The following is a 20,682-nucleotide window of genomic DNA, read 5'->3' as shown; positions in this document are numbered from 1 at the left end:
TATATATATATAGCTCCTCTCATGGAAATACTGGCTATTATTAATAGACTAACACTATTGGGTAATATCAATACTGTTAATATCTTCTGTGAAGTACTCATTTCTGCAAGTATCTCTTTAAAATTAAATTTCATTTTAGAATTTAAAATTAATTTAAAATTAAAAATTTTTTAGAATAGCTGTTTATAGAGAATGGGGGGGAGGTGGTTATAGAATAAAGGCTTCAAACTTATAGATGATATATGCCACATAGTTTTTCCTTCTACTTCTAATAGACATGCTACTATAGATATTAAAAAAGAAATGCATGGTAGATACATACTTAAGAAAATGTTCTGCAAGTTGGACTCTTTCCAGGGGCATTCTGGCCCACCCCCAGTATAAGTTGTGGTGCCAGCACACATAGTAGCTGGTGTTTTGACCCATAAGTGAGCAGAGCACGCAAGTAGCTTAATGGAATTTTAACTTCAGAGAACATTGCCACTGTGAGCAAAATAATTCATTAAATAGAGTATTTTGGGGGGTGGAGAGGGATTACGAGTCTTGGCAATATAGAACTTTTAAATGTGTGTATTTAATAACCTTAGGATAAAAAGACGCTACAGAAGGCCAAAAAGAAGACATGAATTGTTTTTTGTTTCAGGAGCCAAGTGGTGATTTCAGAAATGTAAAAAACGAGTTGTTGGAATCCAACTCTGATAATGTAGGACAAAAAGGGGAAATGGTAAATTAATGAGATATGTAGACTTGTTGGAATTAACAACCTACCTGACGAAGAAGAGACAGTGGAGGGGGAGCAGTCATTAAGTCCTCATGCAATCCTGTTTTCAGCAAATCCTGCCTGCCCCCTATGCCAAATGCCCATATTCCTCCTGTAGGAGCTTTGTGGGATTCTTTCCATAAGTTAGCATTTCTGTTTACCTTTCTAGACATAAGATAGCTTGAACTCATCTTTTTGCCACCTGTCATTCTTTCTATATTGTACAGTGATCAGAATTCAAATATGGAGAAGAGTTTCCACCCTGGCTAGTGTAATTGGGATCTGTGTAGTGTATGTGTGTGTTTAAGAGAGTATTAGATTGTTTACAGAATCACTGGGTGGGATAACTAAAGAAGGAAATTCTAGGTTGAACATCTAAGAATGATATCTAGAGCCATTCTGTAGAACCATCAAAGGAACTATACTGCCTCTTTTATAATTGGAAAGTCATCTCTCAAATTGGGAAGATGGCACTGCAACTACCAACAATAGAAGCACATTGCATCCGTTCCAATTCACACCATCAAAGTTAGTGCTATTGCCTGTCAGTATTCACAGAGCTTTTGACTGAACACCAGAATTTTTAATGCCACCAAGAAAATACAAATTTCTGTCACTGCTTGCCAGCAGAAACATGTTCATCACGTATGCCTTTCAAATTATGTGAATTTTTTCAATTGAATGGACCCTAATTATGTTTGAAGCCTAGATATGAGGGAATCTGGGAAATCAAATTTTAGTTTTCTGTGCCATAGAGAAAACTGCCAGTTCATCCTCCCTCCCCCACTTTGTTACAACACGTGAGGGAGTACTTTAAGTTAGGTTAGCAAAATAAAACAACCACAGTTCTTTTTTATCACAGACAAGTTAATAGGCACATAGTCTGAGGGCAGAAATCATTATGAGACCAGTAGTCAGTCAAGGAAGTACGTAAGAAAAAGTTGCCGAGGTTTTTGGAAAATGCCTGAGGGCATGAAGCCATTAAACAGGTTGTGCTTATGGCTAAGCCAGGTAATTTAACCATGTGTTACAATACCATTTGTTCTGACATGGGGTATTCTAGTTTATTTTGGGGGGAGGTATTCTGGTGGGTTTTTTGAGATTCACTTTGCCCAAATTTGTAAAATTTCTTTTGCATGCATCAGGTTAAGTCATATGACTGAATAAGTTTACATCTAACAAGTGATGTGTGTGAACCTAGAAACATGGAGTTCTTTCTTTTTATTTCAGAATATGACAGTGTGGCTGAAAGAGCTGGTAAAGTAGAAGCTGAGGTTAAAAGATTACACAATATCATCGTGGAAATCAATAACCATAAACTCAAGGCCCAACAAGACAAACTTGATAAAATAAATAAGCAATTAGATGAATGTGCTTCTGCTATTACTAAAGCCCAAGTAGCAATCAAGACTGCTGACAGGTAGAGTATGTGTACTACCTAACTTGTCATCTTGCTACCTCCACTGTGGAAAAGGGGTTTATATTTAAATGTAATGCCCTTCAAACATTTCCACTGTTATTTATTAAGCCTGTCTGACATGTTTTTACCTAACAGGACTTTAGTAAAGGGAAGCCTATAAACATTTATTTTATGACCATTTTTGTGTATGTTTTAAGTGGTAAACAGGTATGCCGTGACATACAGAACTCCCCAGTTATTGTGTGCACATAAAAATTAGAGTTTTGTTTCTCTGGCTTAGAGGAATAGATGGTTGTTAATTTAAATAGATTTAGATCTTAGGAAAATAAGAGGTAAAAACGAGACCTCTTGGCAAAATTGTCTTGATAACTTTCTAGTTTACTTGATTATTCCATTGTCCCAACTCAACAAAAAGTTATTAACCATTCATAGATTTTGTTTTTATTTTTTTAAAATGTTTGGGAGGGAGGAGCAGAGAGAGAGGAAGACACAGAATCAAGCAGGTTCCAGGCTCTGAGCTGTCAACACAGTGCCAGATGCAGGGCTCAAACCCATGAACTGAGAGATCATGACCTGAGCCAAAGTCAGAAGTTTAAACGACTGAGCCACTCAGGCGCCCCTCATAGATCATGTTTTTAAATTAATTTTTAGAATATTTATTGTTGTTTCTAAAGAATTAGAGCTAAATTTAGGTATACAAAATGTTGAAATGTAAACAACTGTTTCTTTTATCTTAAAATTATAACAGATTGCATATTGATTATCTGGTTCATTTGTGTATTTGGTTCAGAGATAAAGCACTAATAAGCCATTTGTTTATGTTAGGAGTAGAAGTTTGCCTAAACACATTTGTCAAAGTAGAAGTAACTTTTTTAAGGGAAAAAATAGTCCTTGTTGCCCTCCTTGGGAAGCACATGTTGCCCTAACTGGGAGGTATTTTTTTATTTGAGTGTATAACTTCATGGGTGTAGAGATTTAAGAATCTCCAGTCTGATAAGACAAAATAATAATTCAATGGACAACTTTGCTTCATGATCTAAGTTTCATCACCTTATACTGAGAGGTTAATATACAACATCTCAGAAGTGTTATGTATAACATAAAAACCAATTCAAGGATGGTTTTAGTAAATCATAAATTTTAACATCTGTGATAGAAAAATGTCTCATTAATATGGCATTTGTTGGTAAGTTGTCAGAAGCAAGATAAATCACACGTTACTACATCTTTAATACATCATTTTGCTTGTTTAGAAATCTTAAAAAAGCACAAGACTCCGTCTTTCGCACAGAGAAAGAAATAAAAGATACTGAGAAAGAAGTAGATGATTTAACAGCAGAACTAAAAAGTCTTGAGGACAAAGCAGCAGAGGTTGTGAAAAATACAAATGCTGCAGAGGTAAGATTTGAAGACAGGAGTGAATGGTATTTGAAGCAATTTAAAGGGTTGGGATATGTGACATCGGCTTACACAGTAATAAGCACACAATAGGTCAAAACTTTTATAGCTGTATTGTACAATAAAAATGAGTACTGTATTGTAACTTTTCTGTAAATAAACTGTAAAATGCATGGGACATAGGAAGAGATTGCTAACTTCATCTCTAATGTGAAAATACCTGTTCTTTCCATTTGGGAGGGTCCTACCTATAGTAGTTCTTCTTGGTTTCTAGGAATCCTTACCAGAGATCCAGAAAGAACATCGTAATCTACTTCAAGAACTAAAAATAATTCAAGAAAATGAACATGCACTTCAAAAAGATGCACTTAGTATTAAGTTGAAACTTGAACAAATAGATGGTCACATTGCTGAACATAATTCTAAAATAAAATATTGGCAAAAAGAGGTAAGATTGTTATCATTTAGTTAAATGTAACTTTAAAATATCCTTTATGAAAAAGAGCTGTTTTTTTGTTTTGTGTGTGTGTACTTTTGAGACGTTATGATTCTTAATTCCGAGAGAAAAATCACTAGATTTATAGAGAACATAATCAATAACATATAGTAATTGTTATATACAGAAAAATCTGAATAATGGGTACATTACTCACCATCTTCACCCCAAGGCTGATTCAGAGATTTAACAGAAGACTTCATGAACACTTCGGAACACTAGAAATATTTTTCTTGAAGTCTTTTGAAAAATAATTGCTACAGAAATTAGCCACAATTCCTTAGAATATATTGTTTTGGTAGATAGGTAATTTGTCATATTGATATGATTTTTTTAAACAATAACTTACAGTTCTGTGACATCCCTAATGCTCATCTACACTGAACTTTTAGATTTCAAGAATATCATTGCATCCCATAGAAGATAATCCTCTTGAAGAAATTGCAGTTCTGAGCCCACAGGATCTTGAAGCAATCAAGAATCCAGATTCTATAACAAATCAAATTGCACTTTTAGAAGCCCAGTGTCATGAAATGAAACCAAACCTTGGTGCCATTGCAGAGTATAAAAAGAAGGTATGAATAAACTGTTAATGATTTAGTCAGATTCTTTTTAGTCCTTAGCCTAAATTGTCAACTTTAATTTTATATAATTAGCAGCATTAGCTCTCATCTCAAATGAATAACTGAATAGGTATTTTTCTCATATTTTTTTCATAGGAAGAATTATATTTACAGCGGGTAGCAGAATTGGACAAAATTACTTGTGAAAGAGATCATTTTAGACAGGCATATGAAGATCTTCGGAAACAAAGGCTTAATGAATTCATGGCAGGTTTTTATATAATAACAAATAAATTAAAGGAAAATTACCAAATGCTTACTTTGGGAGGTGATGCTGAACTGGAGCTTGTAGACAGCTTGGATCCTTTCTCTGAAGGAATCATGTTCAGGTTTGTAATTTGTACTGAGTTTTGGATCCTCTTGTTAACATATCTCTACATATTCTCCAGACTCTATATTTTAGGGGTGGGATGTGAAGGTTAGAGCTACAGCTTGAGTGTTTTATTTGATGATAAATACTAATTCATTTACATACTGGCAGTTTGTTAGCATAAATCTTGGGCAAGCGGCAATTATTTAATTTTACACAATATTTGTCTAGTTCATCTTTTAATTTTTGAGCCATTTCAACTTAACATCAAGATTTTGAAATTGCAAAGCAAAAAAATATGTGCTGGAAATGGAAGAATAGCAAGAAATATTTACTGACTTGCTATTTAAATCTTAAGATTTTGGTAGGTGTTCCTGTGTATTCATCCTCCAATAACATTTTTATAAAATAACCCCAAAACGTTTAGATTTGTGAAAAGCAAATTAGAGATCCCCGAGGAAGGTGGTAGAAGCCATTTATGGAAAACCGACCATGAGGTCGTTACCTGTGCAAGTAATTTGACTAATAAGAGATTTTTTTAATTCAGTGTTCGACCACCTAAGAAAAGTTGGAAGAAGATCTTCAATCTTTCAGGAGGAGAGAAAACACTTAGTTCATTGGCTTTAGTATTTGCTCTTCACCACTACAAACCCACTCCCCTGTACTTCATGGACGAAATTGATGCAGCCCTGGATTTTAAAAATGTGTCCATTGTTGCATTTTATATATATGTAAGTAATCATTTAGAGGTTTTTGTTCTGAGAATTTTATTAGGTTCCCTAACAATACATATGGAATTCATGGACTTCTTACTTTTGAGCTTTTCCCCTATACTTTAATTCCATGTCCTATGATATCAGAGACCAGGTCCTTTATTTGAACCAAGTACTTTTTGGACAAGTAAAATATAAATTGATAATGTAAAGTAGCAAAAAACACAACTAGAATCTCTGATCTTCTGCCTAGATATTATCTCCACTAGAAGACTTCTGGCAACCATGCTTCCAAAAATAACCCAAATGCTTCTCTTAACTACTGTGTCGTGAATTATCCATGCCATCACTCATGTTCATGTTAATTATCAAAGTAATGTTGAATTGCAAAAAAAACCATTTCAGGGAAGTCAAATTTAGATGTTGATTACAGGAATACTTGTTATTACTGAACACTTCTAACCTATTTTTTTTTCCTCTTTAGGAACAAACAAAAAATGCCCAGTTCATAATAATTTCTCTTCGAAATAATATGTTTGAGATCTCAGACAGACTTATTGGAATTTACAAGACATACAACATAACAAAAAGTGTTGCAGTAAACCCAAAACAAATCGCATCTAAAGGACTTTGTTGAACTCGTTTATATCCAGGATTCCTCAAACTGAATTCACATAGATTCAGCCTATTGTATTATTGAGATTTTCTCTTTGTAAAGGATTATAATATGAAGTACATACTCCTAAACTGGATCATGTAACTGGTTTTTATGCTATTAGGAGACATGTTATAAGTCTAATAAAATATTCTCTGTACCTGCTTCTTAGGCTGTAAGAATCTGACAGTTTGGTAAACAGCAGCAGGCTATGGAGAAAGTAAGATGCCTGCAGGGTGAGGTGATTTGTCCTTAGTCCCAAGTTGTTGCCAGCAGAGTTAAAAGGAAGTTCATTGATGAGCAATAAAGTTCTGAACTAGAGCATATTAACCAAGAGGCAGCAAGCATACCATCATGCATCTTTGACCTACACGGGAAAAGCCTACCAGCTACTTAATTGAATAAATTCTTAAGGTATTCTATTTAATTTACTAATTTAGACAATCATTGTATCTACAACCCAAACACTGGGAATGTTTTGTTTTTTAAACCGTTGTGAATTCTGCATGATGAGAAGTTAAATATTTTATGTGCTTTTCTAAAACTTGTGTTTAAAACTTCCAAGAGAACCAGCAAACTGAGACAGTATCTGAGATAACTCATCAGTTGAAAAGGAATGAATACCCACTATCTTTGCCTCATAAAAATATGTAGGGGTTAACAGCTTCCTTAGTATAAATGGAAATTATATGCTGTTTGTCTATCCAATTACCAGGGGTTTTTTTCCCCCCCTCTTTAATTTTCTACACTGCATTAGCTCAGTGTTATAGTGCTACTGAAAGTTGGCAACCACTTGGTTTTCAAGAGGAATTTCTTGATATTGATTAAAAAGTCTTTGCCCTATTTGATTTCTAGATATTGATCCTAAGGAATTAAAACTAAAAGCTCTCTATTCATTGATGATTGTTTAGGTACTAAAAAGATCCAACAAAGATGGTTTGTATCATAACAGTCATTAAATATGTAAATACATTAGCATGTACTTAAATAAAGTAAAATCTGAAACTCCAGTATGGTCATTTGTTTTAAATCAAGATTATATAGAAGGGAAAAGTAAAACTATAATTATGCTTTTTCAGTGGGTGAGAGTAGTGGTAAATGGAATTTAACTCTTACTACATGTAGAGTTAATTCCCATAACCTATATGAATTCCAAAGATACCACTCCTGAGTTTGAGCACCTTATTATGACACTCAGTGCAAGTAAAGTAGCAAAATAAGTTTATTAAAATATTTTGTTATACATAAAACTTAGAAATATATCAAGATTATATACTTTAAATTTTATAATTTCATACTCCTGGTAAAAATTACAAAACAGAGGCAGCATGTGTAAGAATCAGTTATTTGTATTCGGGACTATGTTCATGCATACTACATAAAATTGGTAAATAGTTTTGTCTACTAAGAACTGGCAAGTTACAAAATGTTTGTCAAACCTAAAATGTTCATAGGTATATGCTTCAATTTTTAGTTACAAATGATTCTTAGATATAAATTAGAAGCCTTAATTTAATAAAAATAAAACTACTGTACTGGCTTAAAGTTTTGATACCATGACAGCAGGACTTTCAAAATAATTATCAAAATAATACATGGGTTCTCCCATATGCTGGCTGTATGGCCTTGGACAAATTACTTTGGGGTTTCCTTATCTATAAAAAGTAGAACACCTACTTCAGTAAGTGCTTGACCCATAATAGCTAACAAATATCAGTGCTTACTAATTAATACATGTACTCAAAAAATACATGGCATTTTTGTGTTGTGACTAAAATTTAATGCAACTTCAGCGTAAAGTTACTGTGTTGTATATTTCGATACTTCAATCGCTCTCCCCTCCACTTCCATTAATACCCTGCAAATGTTCTTTGCCCACATGACTGTTTATTGTGCTAGATAATTCTGATCATAAATTTAATACAGCCAGCCATTTTTGTGTTAAGACTTCTTCTCAGTAGGGGCACCTGAATGGTTCAGTTGAGCATCCGACTTCAGCTCAGGTTGTGATTTCACAGCTAGGGAATTCGAGCCCTATGCTGATAGCTGAGAGCCTGGAGTCTGCTCATGTTCTCTCTCAAAACTTAAACAAACAGGAGTAATTTAGAACTATAGTCATATTCATGACATTTTATATGTGACCTAGGACCAGGAGCATTCCCTAATATGACCTGAAAGTCGGAGCTAGGTAGGACTCCTAGGGAATGGATCCAAGAGCAACAGCTGATTTAGGATTTCTGGAAAGCAAATAACCTTATATTTACAGTTCCATGGACAAAAGAGCCAAAAGTCCTACCACAAGCACAATTCCAGTCCCTGTTAATAAGGGAACTAATTAAAGGGATTTGACTTAATAACTACAGACTCCCATTTAAGCAAAATTCAAGAAAAGATTAAATTATTGGTACTTTGATATTCACATAAGCAAATTGCAGAAAACTTAAGACCATTTTTAAGACGAATATAGTTAACATGATGCCACCTAACTCTAAGGATGGAATATATCAACAATATACTATTCTAATAACATGTTTTTAGAGCTTTTATCCAAAAATTGGTAAGACTAAATAAAGCACTAACCAAAAGTCATTTACACAAACCATAAAGTAAAGACCATTATTTGAAAGGTCACTGTTCACTAACACATTTCCAAAATCAGCAGTTTGTTAGGAATGAATGTTGATAGATTTAATGCAATGTTTATCTAAAATACATTAATGTATCATGTATGTTTGATCAGAAACAACCTTAATGTAAGCAATCCCTTACCACTTTTAGACTGCTGCTTGAATTAAAACCTCTACTCACCCTCCTGGTTTTGCCCAAAGGCTCCGGGGCCACATCAAAATACAGGTATATATGCACTTGAGGGATTTTGCCATCTTTTAACCTAAAAGCTATGTATACATAAAGAACTGCAACACTAACCAACCACTGCAGCATATGATGATGTAAAAGAATAATGCTAAAAGACAGGATTGGTACAGAAATATTTCAATGTCACAGCGATAAAGTCAGCATCAAGCAAAATAAAATAGGATAATGTATTAGTTACTAGATATTCTAGTTTAGACACATTCTGTGTCATTTCTGACATATTTCCATCTAAGACACATGGATGGTTTAACATTTCTATGTATTTGTATTTGCAACTCTGATAATTTAGTTTGCTATTTATCCATGCTACCCTATTTCTCCCTTTAGCAATTGTTGGTCTCTGCTGTACAGAGTAAGCCTATTTAAGCAATTCAGATTTGAATTTTCAATGAGAAAATATTTTCCACATGCATTCCTTCAGTAAATATAAAGTGTGACATAGCATATTCTTTAAATCATGCAAATTGTTGGATAAACTATGGTAAACAGATAGAGAGACTTCAGAAAAACATATTGAAGTGATTTCATTTAAAAAGGTGATTATGTGTTGGTTAAAAAAAAGGATCAACATCAGTATCACTGAAATTAATGTAACTATAACTATGTTTAAAATCTTAAAAAATTCGACTTCTTTTTCATCCTTATCAGGCCAGGAACATGGCATCCTCTTTGAAGAAATTTTCATTTCAGGAATGAGAAGTTTCTTAATTTGTCCAATTTCTGTCCTGCTCCAATCTTCTTTCAGTATTTGGCTTACTCGAGGATAAATTTCAACAGGGTGAACCTCAGGAAGTGGTCTTTGTTTCAAAATCTGTACATGTTGGCGGATATCATCAACTTTTTCAAGAAATTTCAGTGGAGACTCTTCCTGTAAAGATGTTGTCAGTGTCATTAATTCAAGCTGCTGCTCTCTTATTTCTTTCATTCTTTCAATTTGTGGAGTGTATTCTTGATTAATCAGATTGCTAACATTACCAAGAGCAGCTAGGAAGGTTTTTTTTTTCTGTTCTAATGTATCACTAAGCTCCTTAAAATACTGGAGAACAACTTCCTTATCACTTTGGACCATCTTCTCTGAATGAGATTTCTGTTCTTCCAGCTTTTCAATAAGACGAGTAAGATCTGTCCAGTGTGTGTCAGTTAACTGTTCAAGCAGTTTTTGAGGTGTATCCTTTTCTTTCAGATAGGCACTCTGAAGATCATCTATGGGATGACCATGATGTTGACCTATGGTAAGGCAATGACCACAAACTAATTTTTTATCTAGGAGACAGTAAACATTTAATGGTTGTCTGTAATGTTCAGGACAGGTAACGATATCTGGATGGTCTTCTTGCTGGTACTTTTCAATTATAGCCCTTAATGCAAAATTAACAGGTAAAGATTCAATACCACTTGGAGCAATTTCAATAATACTTCTGCAATTGGGGCACTTGAGTGGAATTCGTAAAGGTCTCCATATATAAAAGTTCCCAGATGCTTGAAGAACATTTTCCAAGCAATTTCTACAAAACGTATGAGAGCATGGTAGTACACGAGGATCTTCAAAAATACTGTAACAAATGGGACATGTTAACTCGTCCTCAAAATTGTGCATTTCCTGTCAAGAGAAAAAAATATTTTAAGCCTACTTACAACAAAGATACCTGTACATACTATGTAAAGTTTCAGGTGTTAACCTCAAAACTATTAATATATTGTGCTTGTCATTTAAAAGACAATAAGATGTTTAAGATTTTTTAAATGCAGCTTTCTGAGTAATACAACTCCTAATATGTAACAGACTGATCATTTTTAAAAATTTACTCACCTTGGGACAAAAAAACATGCTAAACAATTCTGATTTATAATTCTTCAAATTAAAATTATTTAAGTTTGTTGCTGTGCAAAAGTAAAATTCAGTGTTCTACTGAAGTCTACTTAATGATAATCTGTGCAACTTTTTACATCCTAAGTGCTAAAATCAAAACTGCACAAATAACTGGAAGTCCTAGCCACAGCAGACAGGAATAAAAAGCATCCATATTGGTAGAAAAAGTTAAAATGACATAATACTTTATATAGAAAACCCTAAAGACTCCCCCAAAAACTGTTAGAATAAATGAAGATTCAGTAAAGTTGCAGGATACAAAATTAATGTTGTATTTCTATACGTTTATTAAAGTAGTAGAAAGAAATTAACACCCACATTTACCAGAATAAAATGCCTAGGAATAAGCCAAGGAGGTAAAAGACCTGTACTCTGAAAACTATTCAACACCAATTGAAGAAACTGAAGATGACATAAATTGAAAAACATGCCATACTCCTGGATAGGAAGAATATTGTTAAAATGTCTATACTACCTAAATCAATCTATAGCTTCAATGTAATCTCTATCAAAATACGAACAGTACTTTCCATAGAACTAGAACAAGCCTAAAACTTGTATGAAACCACAAAGGTCCGTGAGTGCCAAAATAATCCGCAATCCCAGATTTCAAACAACTACAAAGCTGTAGTAATCAGTATGATACTACTATAAAACCAGACACAAAGGACACTGACATGGGCAATCTATGGACAAAGGAGACAAGTACATACGGTAAGGAAAAGATCATCTCTTTAATTATATTAGGAAAACTGAACAGCTATGTGCAAAAGAATGAAACCACTTTCTTTACACCATATACAAAAATAAAGTGGATTAAAGACCTAAACATAAAACCTGAAAACTCCCTTAAAGAAAACAGAAAATAGTCTCTGGGACATCAGCCTTGGCAACGTTTTACTCAATAGGTCTCAAGAGAAACCAAAACAAATTAAAACTACACCAAAATAAAAAGTCTCTGCCCAGCAAATGAAAAGGCAATGGAAGAAGACATTTGCAAATGATACCTGATAAGAGGTTAATATCCAAAATATATCAGGAACTTCTTTAACCCAACACCAAAACACAATCCAATTAAAAAATGGTCAGAGGATCTGAATTAACAGTTTTCCAAAGACATCCAGATGGCCAACAGACACAATGTTCAACATCACTGCTCATCAGGGAAACGCACCTCAAAAACCACAAGACCTTAAGTTTGTCAGAATGGCTAGTATCAGACAAGAAATAAGTGTGGAGGATGTGGAAAAAGGAATCCTGCACTGGTGGTGGAGTGTAAACTGGTGCAATCACTGGAAACCAGAATGGAGGTTCCTCAAAACACTAAAAATTGAAATCCAATACAACCCAGTAATTCCACCACTAGGTATTTATCCAAAGAAAATAAAAACACTAATTCAAAAAGATATATATACCCCGGGGCGCCTGGGTGGCTCAGTCGGTTAAGCGGCCGACTTCGGCTCAGGTCATGATCTCGCGGTCCGTGAGTTCAAGCCCCGTGTCGGGCTCTGTACTGACAGCTCAGGGCCTGGAGCCTGTTTCAGATTCTGTGCCTCCCTCTCTCTGACCCTCCCCCGTTCATGCTCTGTCTCTCTCTGTCTCAAAAAATAAATAAACGTTAAAAAAAAAAAAAGTTTAAAAAAGATATATATACCCCATGTTCACTGCAGCATTATTTGCAATAGACAAGATATGGAAGTAACACAAGTGTCTATCAATAAGTGATGGATAAGATCTGGTGGGTATGTGCATATGTATATATAGATACATGTATTTATATATGTATATGTATAATATATATAGATACACAATGGAATAACAATCAGCCATAGAAAAATCAGATCTGGCCATCTGCAACAAACAACATGGATGGACCTAGAAGGTATTATGCTAAGTGAAATGAGACTAAATACCATATGATTTCACTTACATGTGGAAATCCAAAAAAACAAATAAGCAAACAAAAACACCAAAACAGACTCACAAATACAGAGAACTGGTGGTTGCAGGGCAGGGGTGGGTGGGATGGTGAAATGGGTGAAGGGGCTTGGAAGGTTAGGAGCCTTACAGTTGTAGGATAAGTCACAAAGATGAAAGATACAGCATCGGGAATACACTCACTGGTATTGTAATAGCGTATTACATGTATTAGCATGGTAGCTGCACTTGTATGAGCATAGCATAATATATAGAGTTGTTGAAACACTGTATTGTACACCTGAAACTAATGTAATATGCATCAATTATACTTAAACGTTAGGATTTTTTTTTAATGATGCAAATACAAGCAAGATTAAACATTTCGCCTAAATAACAAATTGGCATTAGCAAAATTATAGTCTTTAATTCAAGAGAATTCATATTCCCAGTTGGCTCAACAGTTTCTAAAAAAAAAAAGTATTAATAATTTCTCTAATTACTGCTACTATAAATTTCCTAGCTTCTTGAATTGAAATACTTAGTATGCTTAAAGCCCAGAATCAGCATAGTGTAATATTCCAAAGTAGTAATTTGAATATTTGGAAGGGGAAAAAAATTTTTTTTAATGTTTATTTATTTTGGAGAGAGACAGTGCAAGTGGGGGATGGGCAGAGAGAGAAGGAGACAGAATCTGAAGCAGGCTCCAGGTTCTGAGCTGTCAGCACAAAGCCCGATTCAGGGCTTGAACCCTCAGTCCTTCCAATAAAAATCAGTTTTCAAGATGAAGTGTTGATTGGGGTTAACTATGAATTACTGACCAGTAGAATGTTAGTGGTAAAGAACATCCTCAGTCCTCTTAGTGAAAGAAACCCAGCAGTGGTAACCTCTTTGCAAGATATTTTTGACATTTCCAACAACAGAAGCCTGAAATTTTGCACCCTACCTCCTCTTAAAGTCTTAATTTGTACCGGTTTTCAAATGCAAGCCACAATCTTCAGGACCTACTTAGCCCTGATAGAGAAAGATCAAGTTACACCACCATTTAGAGAACCTTAAAGAGCAAAACAAAAAAATCCAAGTCCCATTCATGTAAAATATAAAGGTTACACCAAATCATCCTCTACAAAACTAACTTTTAAAAGTTTAAGAAGACATCTACAAATAATTCTGCACTTTTAATTATTAAAAACCTCTTTAGATTTTTTGGCTCTATGCTCTTTCATCATTTTGGAAATCAAACTCTTATTCAAGTCTCATTGGGCCCAGCCTCCTCCCCAAATTAGATCCCGTATTAATCTCACTGAATGCTGTACTGCCAATTTACAGCACTTAACTGGAGTTTATTTAAGAGAATTTTGTAACATTTACCTATATATTAAGATGTAAGCCTGCAATAAGGGCAGGAATTATGTCTAAACACAGAACCTGACACATAGTAGGTATTACTCAATATTGGTTGAATAAATACTCCCTCTTAAGACAGTAATGTTAATGAAATGTCAGATCTTAGTTTTGTTTTTTAAATAGCAAAATCTCTATTTTGTTTAGGAAGAGCTATAATAGGAGAGTCTACAAGTCTATCAAAAAATACTCCATTCAGATTGACAATATTCAGAACCCTAATGGGCCAAGATGTGTCACATAGATAGTAAGCTTAAACTGTGAAGCATTCCAGGAAACTAAAGTAACTGGGCAACAGTACAGAAGATGACATTCACTGCAGGTAAATGCAAGTGAATGCATGTTGCGAAGCCTTCGTGACAGCTCTATCACACAAAAACGATCCATGAAAAACAAACCTGTTCTCAGAGGACTTTAGTGATGTCAGAATTCATAATGAAGGAATAAACAAAACAGCACTTTGCAGGGAAAAAATAACATTTGAGCAGTAGACACATATTCAATTTAGATTTAATATTATTTAATGTTTTAAGTACCAAAATTAGGCCTAAAACAGAATCTAACCCTTCCCTCCAAAGTCCCCTATTTGTCAAAAGCTAGAAAACATTTTCCCTGAGAACCCATCTGGGGACCCCAAAAGCTCAACTTCGTTTAGAATGAAGATATTCACAACATTATTGAAAGAAAATGTCAGCTCTTGAGTTCACATAGAAAGCAAATATGGTCTCAAAAGTTAACTTTCATATAATTAGAAATTTGTGGATAACTTGAAGATACATAAATCAAATTCCACTCTTGGAATTTGGAAGACTACCCTCTTGCTGAGTTATTAAAAACGGGTTTTAGACAATAAATTTATGACAAGTCAGAACTGGTTAACAGAAGCAAGCCTTGCTGAAAATAACTCTGTAAAATAACTGGTTATTGCCTGAGAAACATAAGATATGGGTGGTTATCATGCTTAGAAGCTAATTCTTCCAAAAACTAGTACAGCATTTTATGCACCAGAAGTTTTCCATATCCAGCCCAGACTTTTGGGGAGGGTGGAGAGGAGAAAAAAATTTCACCTATGTATATTTTCTAGGATGAGTATCTTAGATTTAGCTATGCTGTATGTATGATACAACACTGGAAACTAGAAGGCAGTGAAGGAATGGCCTCAAAGTTCTCAGGAAAAAATGGCTTCCAACCTAAAATTCTATACCCAGAAGAATAAATTTTGAGGGTAGACTGAAGACAGTTGACATGAGAGGCCTAAAAATGAACACTCATCCACCCTTTCTAAAGAATCTACCTCAGGGAAATAAGAAAAGCAAGAATTCTCACTCTGTTAATGTTGAAATTAAATCCAGGACAACTGTGCAGCAAGTATAGGGAACAAGTCATCTGGAAGAAGATGACAGATTCAAAAGGAAGGTCTTTGAGAAATGGAACTGACAGACTATCTCATCTGAACATAGAGGTAATGACAAAACTAAATTTTGGGAAAAGTGACTGAATTACATGGGGCACCTATGTGGCTAAGTCAACTGAGCACCTAACTCTTGGTTTTGGCTTGGGTCATGATCTCATGGTTTGTAGAATCAAGACCCCACGTTACTTGAGCCTGCTTCGGATTCTCTCTCTCTGCCTCCCACCCCACCATCTCTCTCAAAATAAAGAAAAAAAAAGTTTGCCATTTGTTCTGAAGATAGATAATACAACAAGACTCCAAAACCTAACAAACACAAACTAAAAATCAACTAATTTCAAAAATGGATACTGTTCTAAAATCCCGAACACAGTATTAGCAAAAACAAATCCAGAGTACATTAAAAGAATACAGAACAATGACCAAAATGAGGTTCTTCCCAGAAATGTAAAAGTAATTTAATAAAAAGGAAATTATTAAGTCAAAGGAGAAAAACTGTATGATCATAAAGGATGTGGAAAATATGCATAATAGAAGATAGTAAACAATTCACAAAGATAGAAAGTGAAATAGTGCTAGAGGGAGACAAGATGGAGAGTTATTGTTTAGTTCCAGTTTGGGAAGATGGAAGAAGTTTGACGCCAATGGATCGTGACAAGTTGAACAGAAATGTGAATGTACTGAATGCCACTAAACTGTATACTTAAAAATGGTTATAATGGTAAATTTTATGCATATTTTCAACACAATAAAAACTTTCAAGTTTTTGCCTATTATCTAGTCTTTCCACTGCCAAATTAATTGTAGAATCTATTTATATTATTTTACACTTTTAGAAAGCAAAGAAGTAAAATAAAAGTAACCCATGTAAAATGTTCTTTTCCTCCAGTGAGTACTAAAACCCCCCAAAACACTAATAACTTATTTCCAGATTTCCTGCTTCCCTTTTTAAAGTCACCAAGAAATAAATATAATAAATCTTTTTCAGAAAAAAATTTGAGGCTAAATCATCTACTTAAAAGTCATTTCACAAATTTCTTGTGTTTCAGTGTCAAAAATAAACACACTTCTGAATTTCTAAACTTTTTATGCAGTCTTTCTCCAGAAAGCTGATTTCCTATGGAGCCTCCACAATGTCCAACTAGCATATTATGGATGGTCAGTACACATAATAGATTATGGAGAATTAAGCAATACAAAAAAAAATATTTTCCATTCTATTAACAGTTTAGTGTGTAAACTACTTTTTAAGTTTTAATTCACTAATAATGCCTTTCATCTCTACACATGAACAGTAATAAAACATCCATTACATTTTACAACCTCTGAAGAGAAATTATGTTTACCACATTATAGAGTTAAGTGACTTGCTCTAGAACTTACAGTGTGAGTCAGCTATAAGTCTGGAAAAATTTTGATTGGGTCTCACATATTTTGGCCCTGATACTATGCATATGTAATGCAATTTAAGATTACTTTAGAGGTGCCTAGGTGGCTCAGTTGGTTCAGCATCCGACTCTTGATTTCAGCTCATGTCATGATCCCAGGGTTGTGGGATCAAGCCCCACATTGGGCTCGGTGCTAAACGTGCAGCCTGCTTAAGATTCTCTCTCTGCCCCTCTCCCCAGCTTGCATTCTCTCTCCAAACTAAAAAATAAATAAATGCTTTAAAAAAAAAAAAAAAGATTACTTTAGAAATACTACAATTGCGCCATCTATATACATAGGGCAAGATTTTAAAAATACTTTTATACACATAAACATACAAAAATAATGAAGGATTCCCATAACACTTTCAAATTAAAAAAAAAAAATCCTATGGTCAGACAGGACTTTAACTCTGCCCATTTGCACTGTTCTTGTATTTTCACATTAACCTATTTCCCCAACCTAAAATATATATATATATATATGCAATTTAACCAGGAACTGAAATGAGAAATTAAGGTTTTCATTGCTTATTTTCATTGCTTATTCCATAATACTTTTCACAGTGAAAATCTATTTGGTGGAAAACATCCAGCAATATGTCTGCTGAAAGGCAATGTTTAACATTACCTAAAATCAAAATTTCACCTTGCCAGACTAGGTAAATTATGGTACCTTACTTCAAAGGATAGCTATATAATCATCAAAAAAATGCAAACCAGTATGTAAATGGATAGTAAAATGGTGTCCAGGTAACAATAAATGTAACCTGCAGATCTGTATGCATAAGATGATACCATTTGTGTGTTTAGATGTACACAAATCCTTGTAAAATTTCTGAAAGAGTATACAAAAGTGACTAACTTCAAGTTATAAGTCAAATGAAGGAGTTGTTTACTTTTCATTTTATGCTCCTCCTAGACGGCTTGAATTTTATACAACACGTATTTTTTTAAAAAATTAAAGAATCTCAGCTTACACTTGAAATCATACACTTAGTAAAAATTTACTGAAAATTTATTTTGTATTCACTTACTGGTTCAGAGCTTACCTACTTTGTTGATCTTCTGGCTTAGCGACTGAATATACTTTATCTTCTCCAACTTTTTCAGATTCTTTTATTCGTATTCTAAAATTAAAATAATTTTATCTGAATGTTTTCAATTTACATTCTCAAAAAATGTATTAAATATGACATCATAGGAATGGTTATTTCACTCTAATGTTTATCTCCTCTATGCCTCATTGTGTTTTTATAAAAATAGTGACAAATATCAACAGTTGGTGCAGGAGAGGTATCACCTCTACCTTGAAAAGCCCAACAATTCTGTGACCAAATAAATTGTCACAAAGGACCTCTTTTTGTAACGTCAAGTATCTTACGAGCTCTTAAAAATGTTAGCCAACAATGGTGATGACGGAGCAAACATTCACGCTCATTTTAGACTGCTTAAAGTTAACTTGAAGACAAGAAACATCCATGGGACTGAAAGATCTTGCCAGCTTAAAATAATAAACTCTGATTTAGGGTATCCCATCATTATTACGTCCGTACATCTCAGTTCTGCCATTTAAATGTTGTGGGACCCTGGGTCAGTTTTTCCCAATGCCTCTCAGAACTGAGGTTTCACACTTGTAAAATGGGCATAATTACACCCACTCTGTTAAGTCTCAGGAGAACCTCTCACAACGAAGGGCCTCAAAATAACAGCCTTCTCTTTCTCGAAGGTTAACTACAAATCCTCCCGAGCCTCCCTCCTAATGCCCTTCCACCGCCCCGGCGCCCTTCGCCCCCCAACCACGCAAGGCAGACCAGTTCTGTGGAGTGCCGCTCTTCTCACCCTCCACCACAAAGGGCTGTCCCTCACAGAGAAATGCAGTTCCATACCGGAGGGAGGAACACGAGATTCCCCAAACTCCCCACCTGGGACAAGAGAGAATAAACGCAGTACTCATGCCCACCATCTCCATCAGCAAGCCCCTGGACTCTCCTCCAAATACACCCAGTATACCAGCCTGTGCTACAGGGAAAGAAAAGAGACCCAAAGTCGCATTCTCGGACCCAAAGGCACGCTCCTTAGACTCACCCCGGGGAGGAAGAGACAGAGCTACTCCACAGGCAGAAACAGCTCTACGGCCTCCAGGCTAGGCGTCCCCGAGATGCTCTGCGTCCCCGCCCTCCTCCGCCCTGAGGGATTTCAGGTGCCCAGATGGGGCGGGGCCTCGCGGAGCCTCAGGGCGCAGGCGCAGTCTCCTGGCAACATTCAACTGCGTAGCATCCGCCAATGGGAAAGAGCGCGGGGCCCCTGTTCAAAAGTAAACTGCTCGCAGCGCCTGCGGAGGCAGAGACGTAATTGCGAGGGCCTGGCTCCAAACTCTGGGCCAGCTTCCTGCACCTGCGCAGTGGGCGCGGGCCCGCCTCTCAGAAGCTCTGGAGGCACGCGGTAGGAGGTGCTTTAGTGCGTGCGGGCGCTTCTAGCGGCCAAAGTCGTGGGCTGGGCTCCCTCTTGGGGCGGTGAGATGTCCGCGGCTCCGGGAGAGGTGGGGCCTGGCGGTGGCTGACAGTTTCTACAAGAACGTTTCATAGGACTGTGTTTTACTTGGAGCCAATCCGGCACGTCCAGATTCTGGACTTTGACGCGCATTGTCTCCCTTTGTTACCTCACAAGTGCCCGGTAGCGGGACGTCACCGACCCTGAGGGCACACGCACACCGGTGCGCAAGTTCCGTCCCCCCGCCCTCCAGTCGGACCTGGACCCTAACTGAGTACCTGGCTGAGCCTAGGGGAGGGGTCTTCTGATTACCTACAGTTTTCTTAAAGAGAACTTACTCTGTGACAGCTAGTGGGACTACAGGACTCATCAAAGACCGTCTCCCTAGTCTCCCCCACCTCCTTTTCCAACTTCATGAAATTAATCGACTAAAGGCGACTGTTGCTCAGAATTCCTGATTTCTGATTCAATCTCTTCACCCTATTTCATCTTCTTAAGCCCCTAGACTCAAAAAACATACAGTTCAGTAGTCCTCTTCCCTTTTTTCTTGAGAAACTTTATCCAGCTGTAGCTCAAGACTCATCACAGCTTCCATCTCTTTAACTGTACTGAGAAGTCATTTACCGCTCTGCCAAATAAAACAGCCTTGGTATACTGTATATTGCCAATACATTCAGGTATTAGGCTCTCATACATTAAATTATAGAAAAATATTAAACATAACATAAAACAAGATAATAGCGTGAGTCCCAAATTTCAGATGTCTTCACCAATCCAGTTACTGAAAATTTTGCTTATGACGTATGGATTCTGCCAGTATCCCAAGATTCCCACCGTTACATGATGGTATATATTCATTTCAGCTTTATTATGCATATACATTTTCTATCTAAACACTGGTGTCATTG

General features: G+C 35.7%; 2 protein-coding genes across 5 annotated transcripts in view; one reads left to right on the top strand and one right to left on the bottom strand.

Annotated features, from left to right (window-relative positions):
* SMC4 (structural maintenance of chromosomes 4) overlaps positions 1 to 6,535 on the top strand; it is a 44,976-nt gene extending 38,441 nt beyond the window's left edge. Inside the window, exons 18-24 of the mRNA XM_027061517.2 lie at positions 1,991 to 2,180; positions 3,434 to 3,578; positions 3,853 to 4,026; positions 4,467 to 4,649; positions 4,794 to 5,026; positions 5,555 to 5,738; positions 6,205 to 6,535. Coding sequence (XP_026917318.1) covers positions 1,991 to 2,180; positions 3,434 to 3,578; positions 3,853 to 4,026; positions 4,467 to 4,649; positions 4,794 to 5,026; positions 5,555 to 5,738; positions 6,205 to 6,357 — 1,262 coding nt within the window. The 3' untranslated portion in view covers positions 6,358 to 6,535. The remainder of the gene's footprint in view (positions 1 to 1,990; positions 2,181 to 3,433; positions 3,579 to 3,852; positions 4,027 to 4,466; positions 4,650 to 4,793; positions 5,027 to 5,554; positions 5,739 to 6,204) is intronic.
* A 1,038-nt stretch (positions 6,536 to 7,573) lies between these two features.
* TRIM59 (tripartite motif containing 59) lies at positions 7,574 to 19,509 on the bottom strand. 4 transcript variants are annotated; one of them, XM_027061521.2, is made up of 3 exons: positions 19,370 to 19,509; positions 18,334 to 18,411; positions 7,574 to 10,852 (listed from the first exon to the last, which is right to left on the bottom strand). In XM_027061521.2, the coding sequence occupies exon 3, from the start codon at positions 10,847 to 10,849 to the stop codon at positions 9,638 to 9,640; it is 1,212 nt and encodes a 403-aa protein (XP_026917322.1). In that variant the 5' UTR covers positions 10,850 to 10,852; positions 18,334 to 18,411; positions 19,370 to 19,509; the 3' UTR covers positions 7,574 to 9,637. The 4 variants fall into 4 exon arrangements, with proteins under 4 accessions (XP_026917322.1, XP_026917324.1, XP_026917325.1 ...); XM_027061523.2 differs by having other exon boundaries at positions 8,427 to 10,852; positions 18,338 to 18,411; XM_027061524.2 differs by lacking the exon at positions 19,370 to 19,509 and adding an exon at positions 19,124 to 19,250 and having other exon boundaries at positions 8,427 to 10,852.
* Positions 19,510 to 20,682: the final 1,173 nt, after the last annotated feature.

Source organism: Acinonyx jubatus, chromosome C2, assembly GCF_027475565.1.
Source record: "Acinonyx jubatus isolate Ajub_Pintada_27869175 chromosome C2, VMU_Ajub_asm_v1.0, whole genome shotgun sequence".
Classification (NCBI taxonomy): domain Eukaryota; kingdom Metazoa; phylum Chordata; class Mammalia; order Carnivora; family Felidae; genus Acinonyx; species Acinonyx jubatus.
This window is presented reverse-complemented; position numbering and strand designations above follow the sequence as displayed.

What these genes read in the sequence shown, in the direction of transcription:
- TRIM59 (XM_027061521.2), bottom strand. Translation starts at nt 10,849, where the DNA reads ATGCACAATTTTGAGGACGAGTTAACATGTCCCATTTGTTACAGTATT.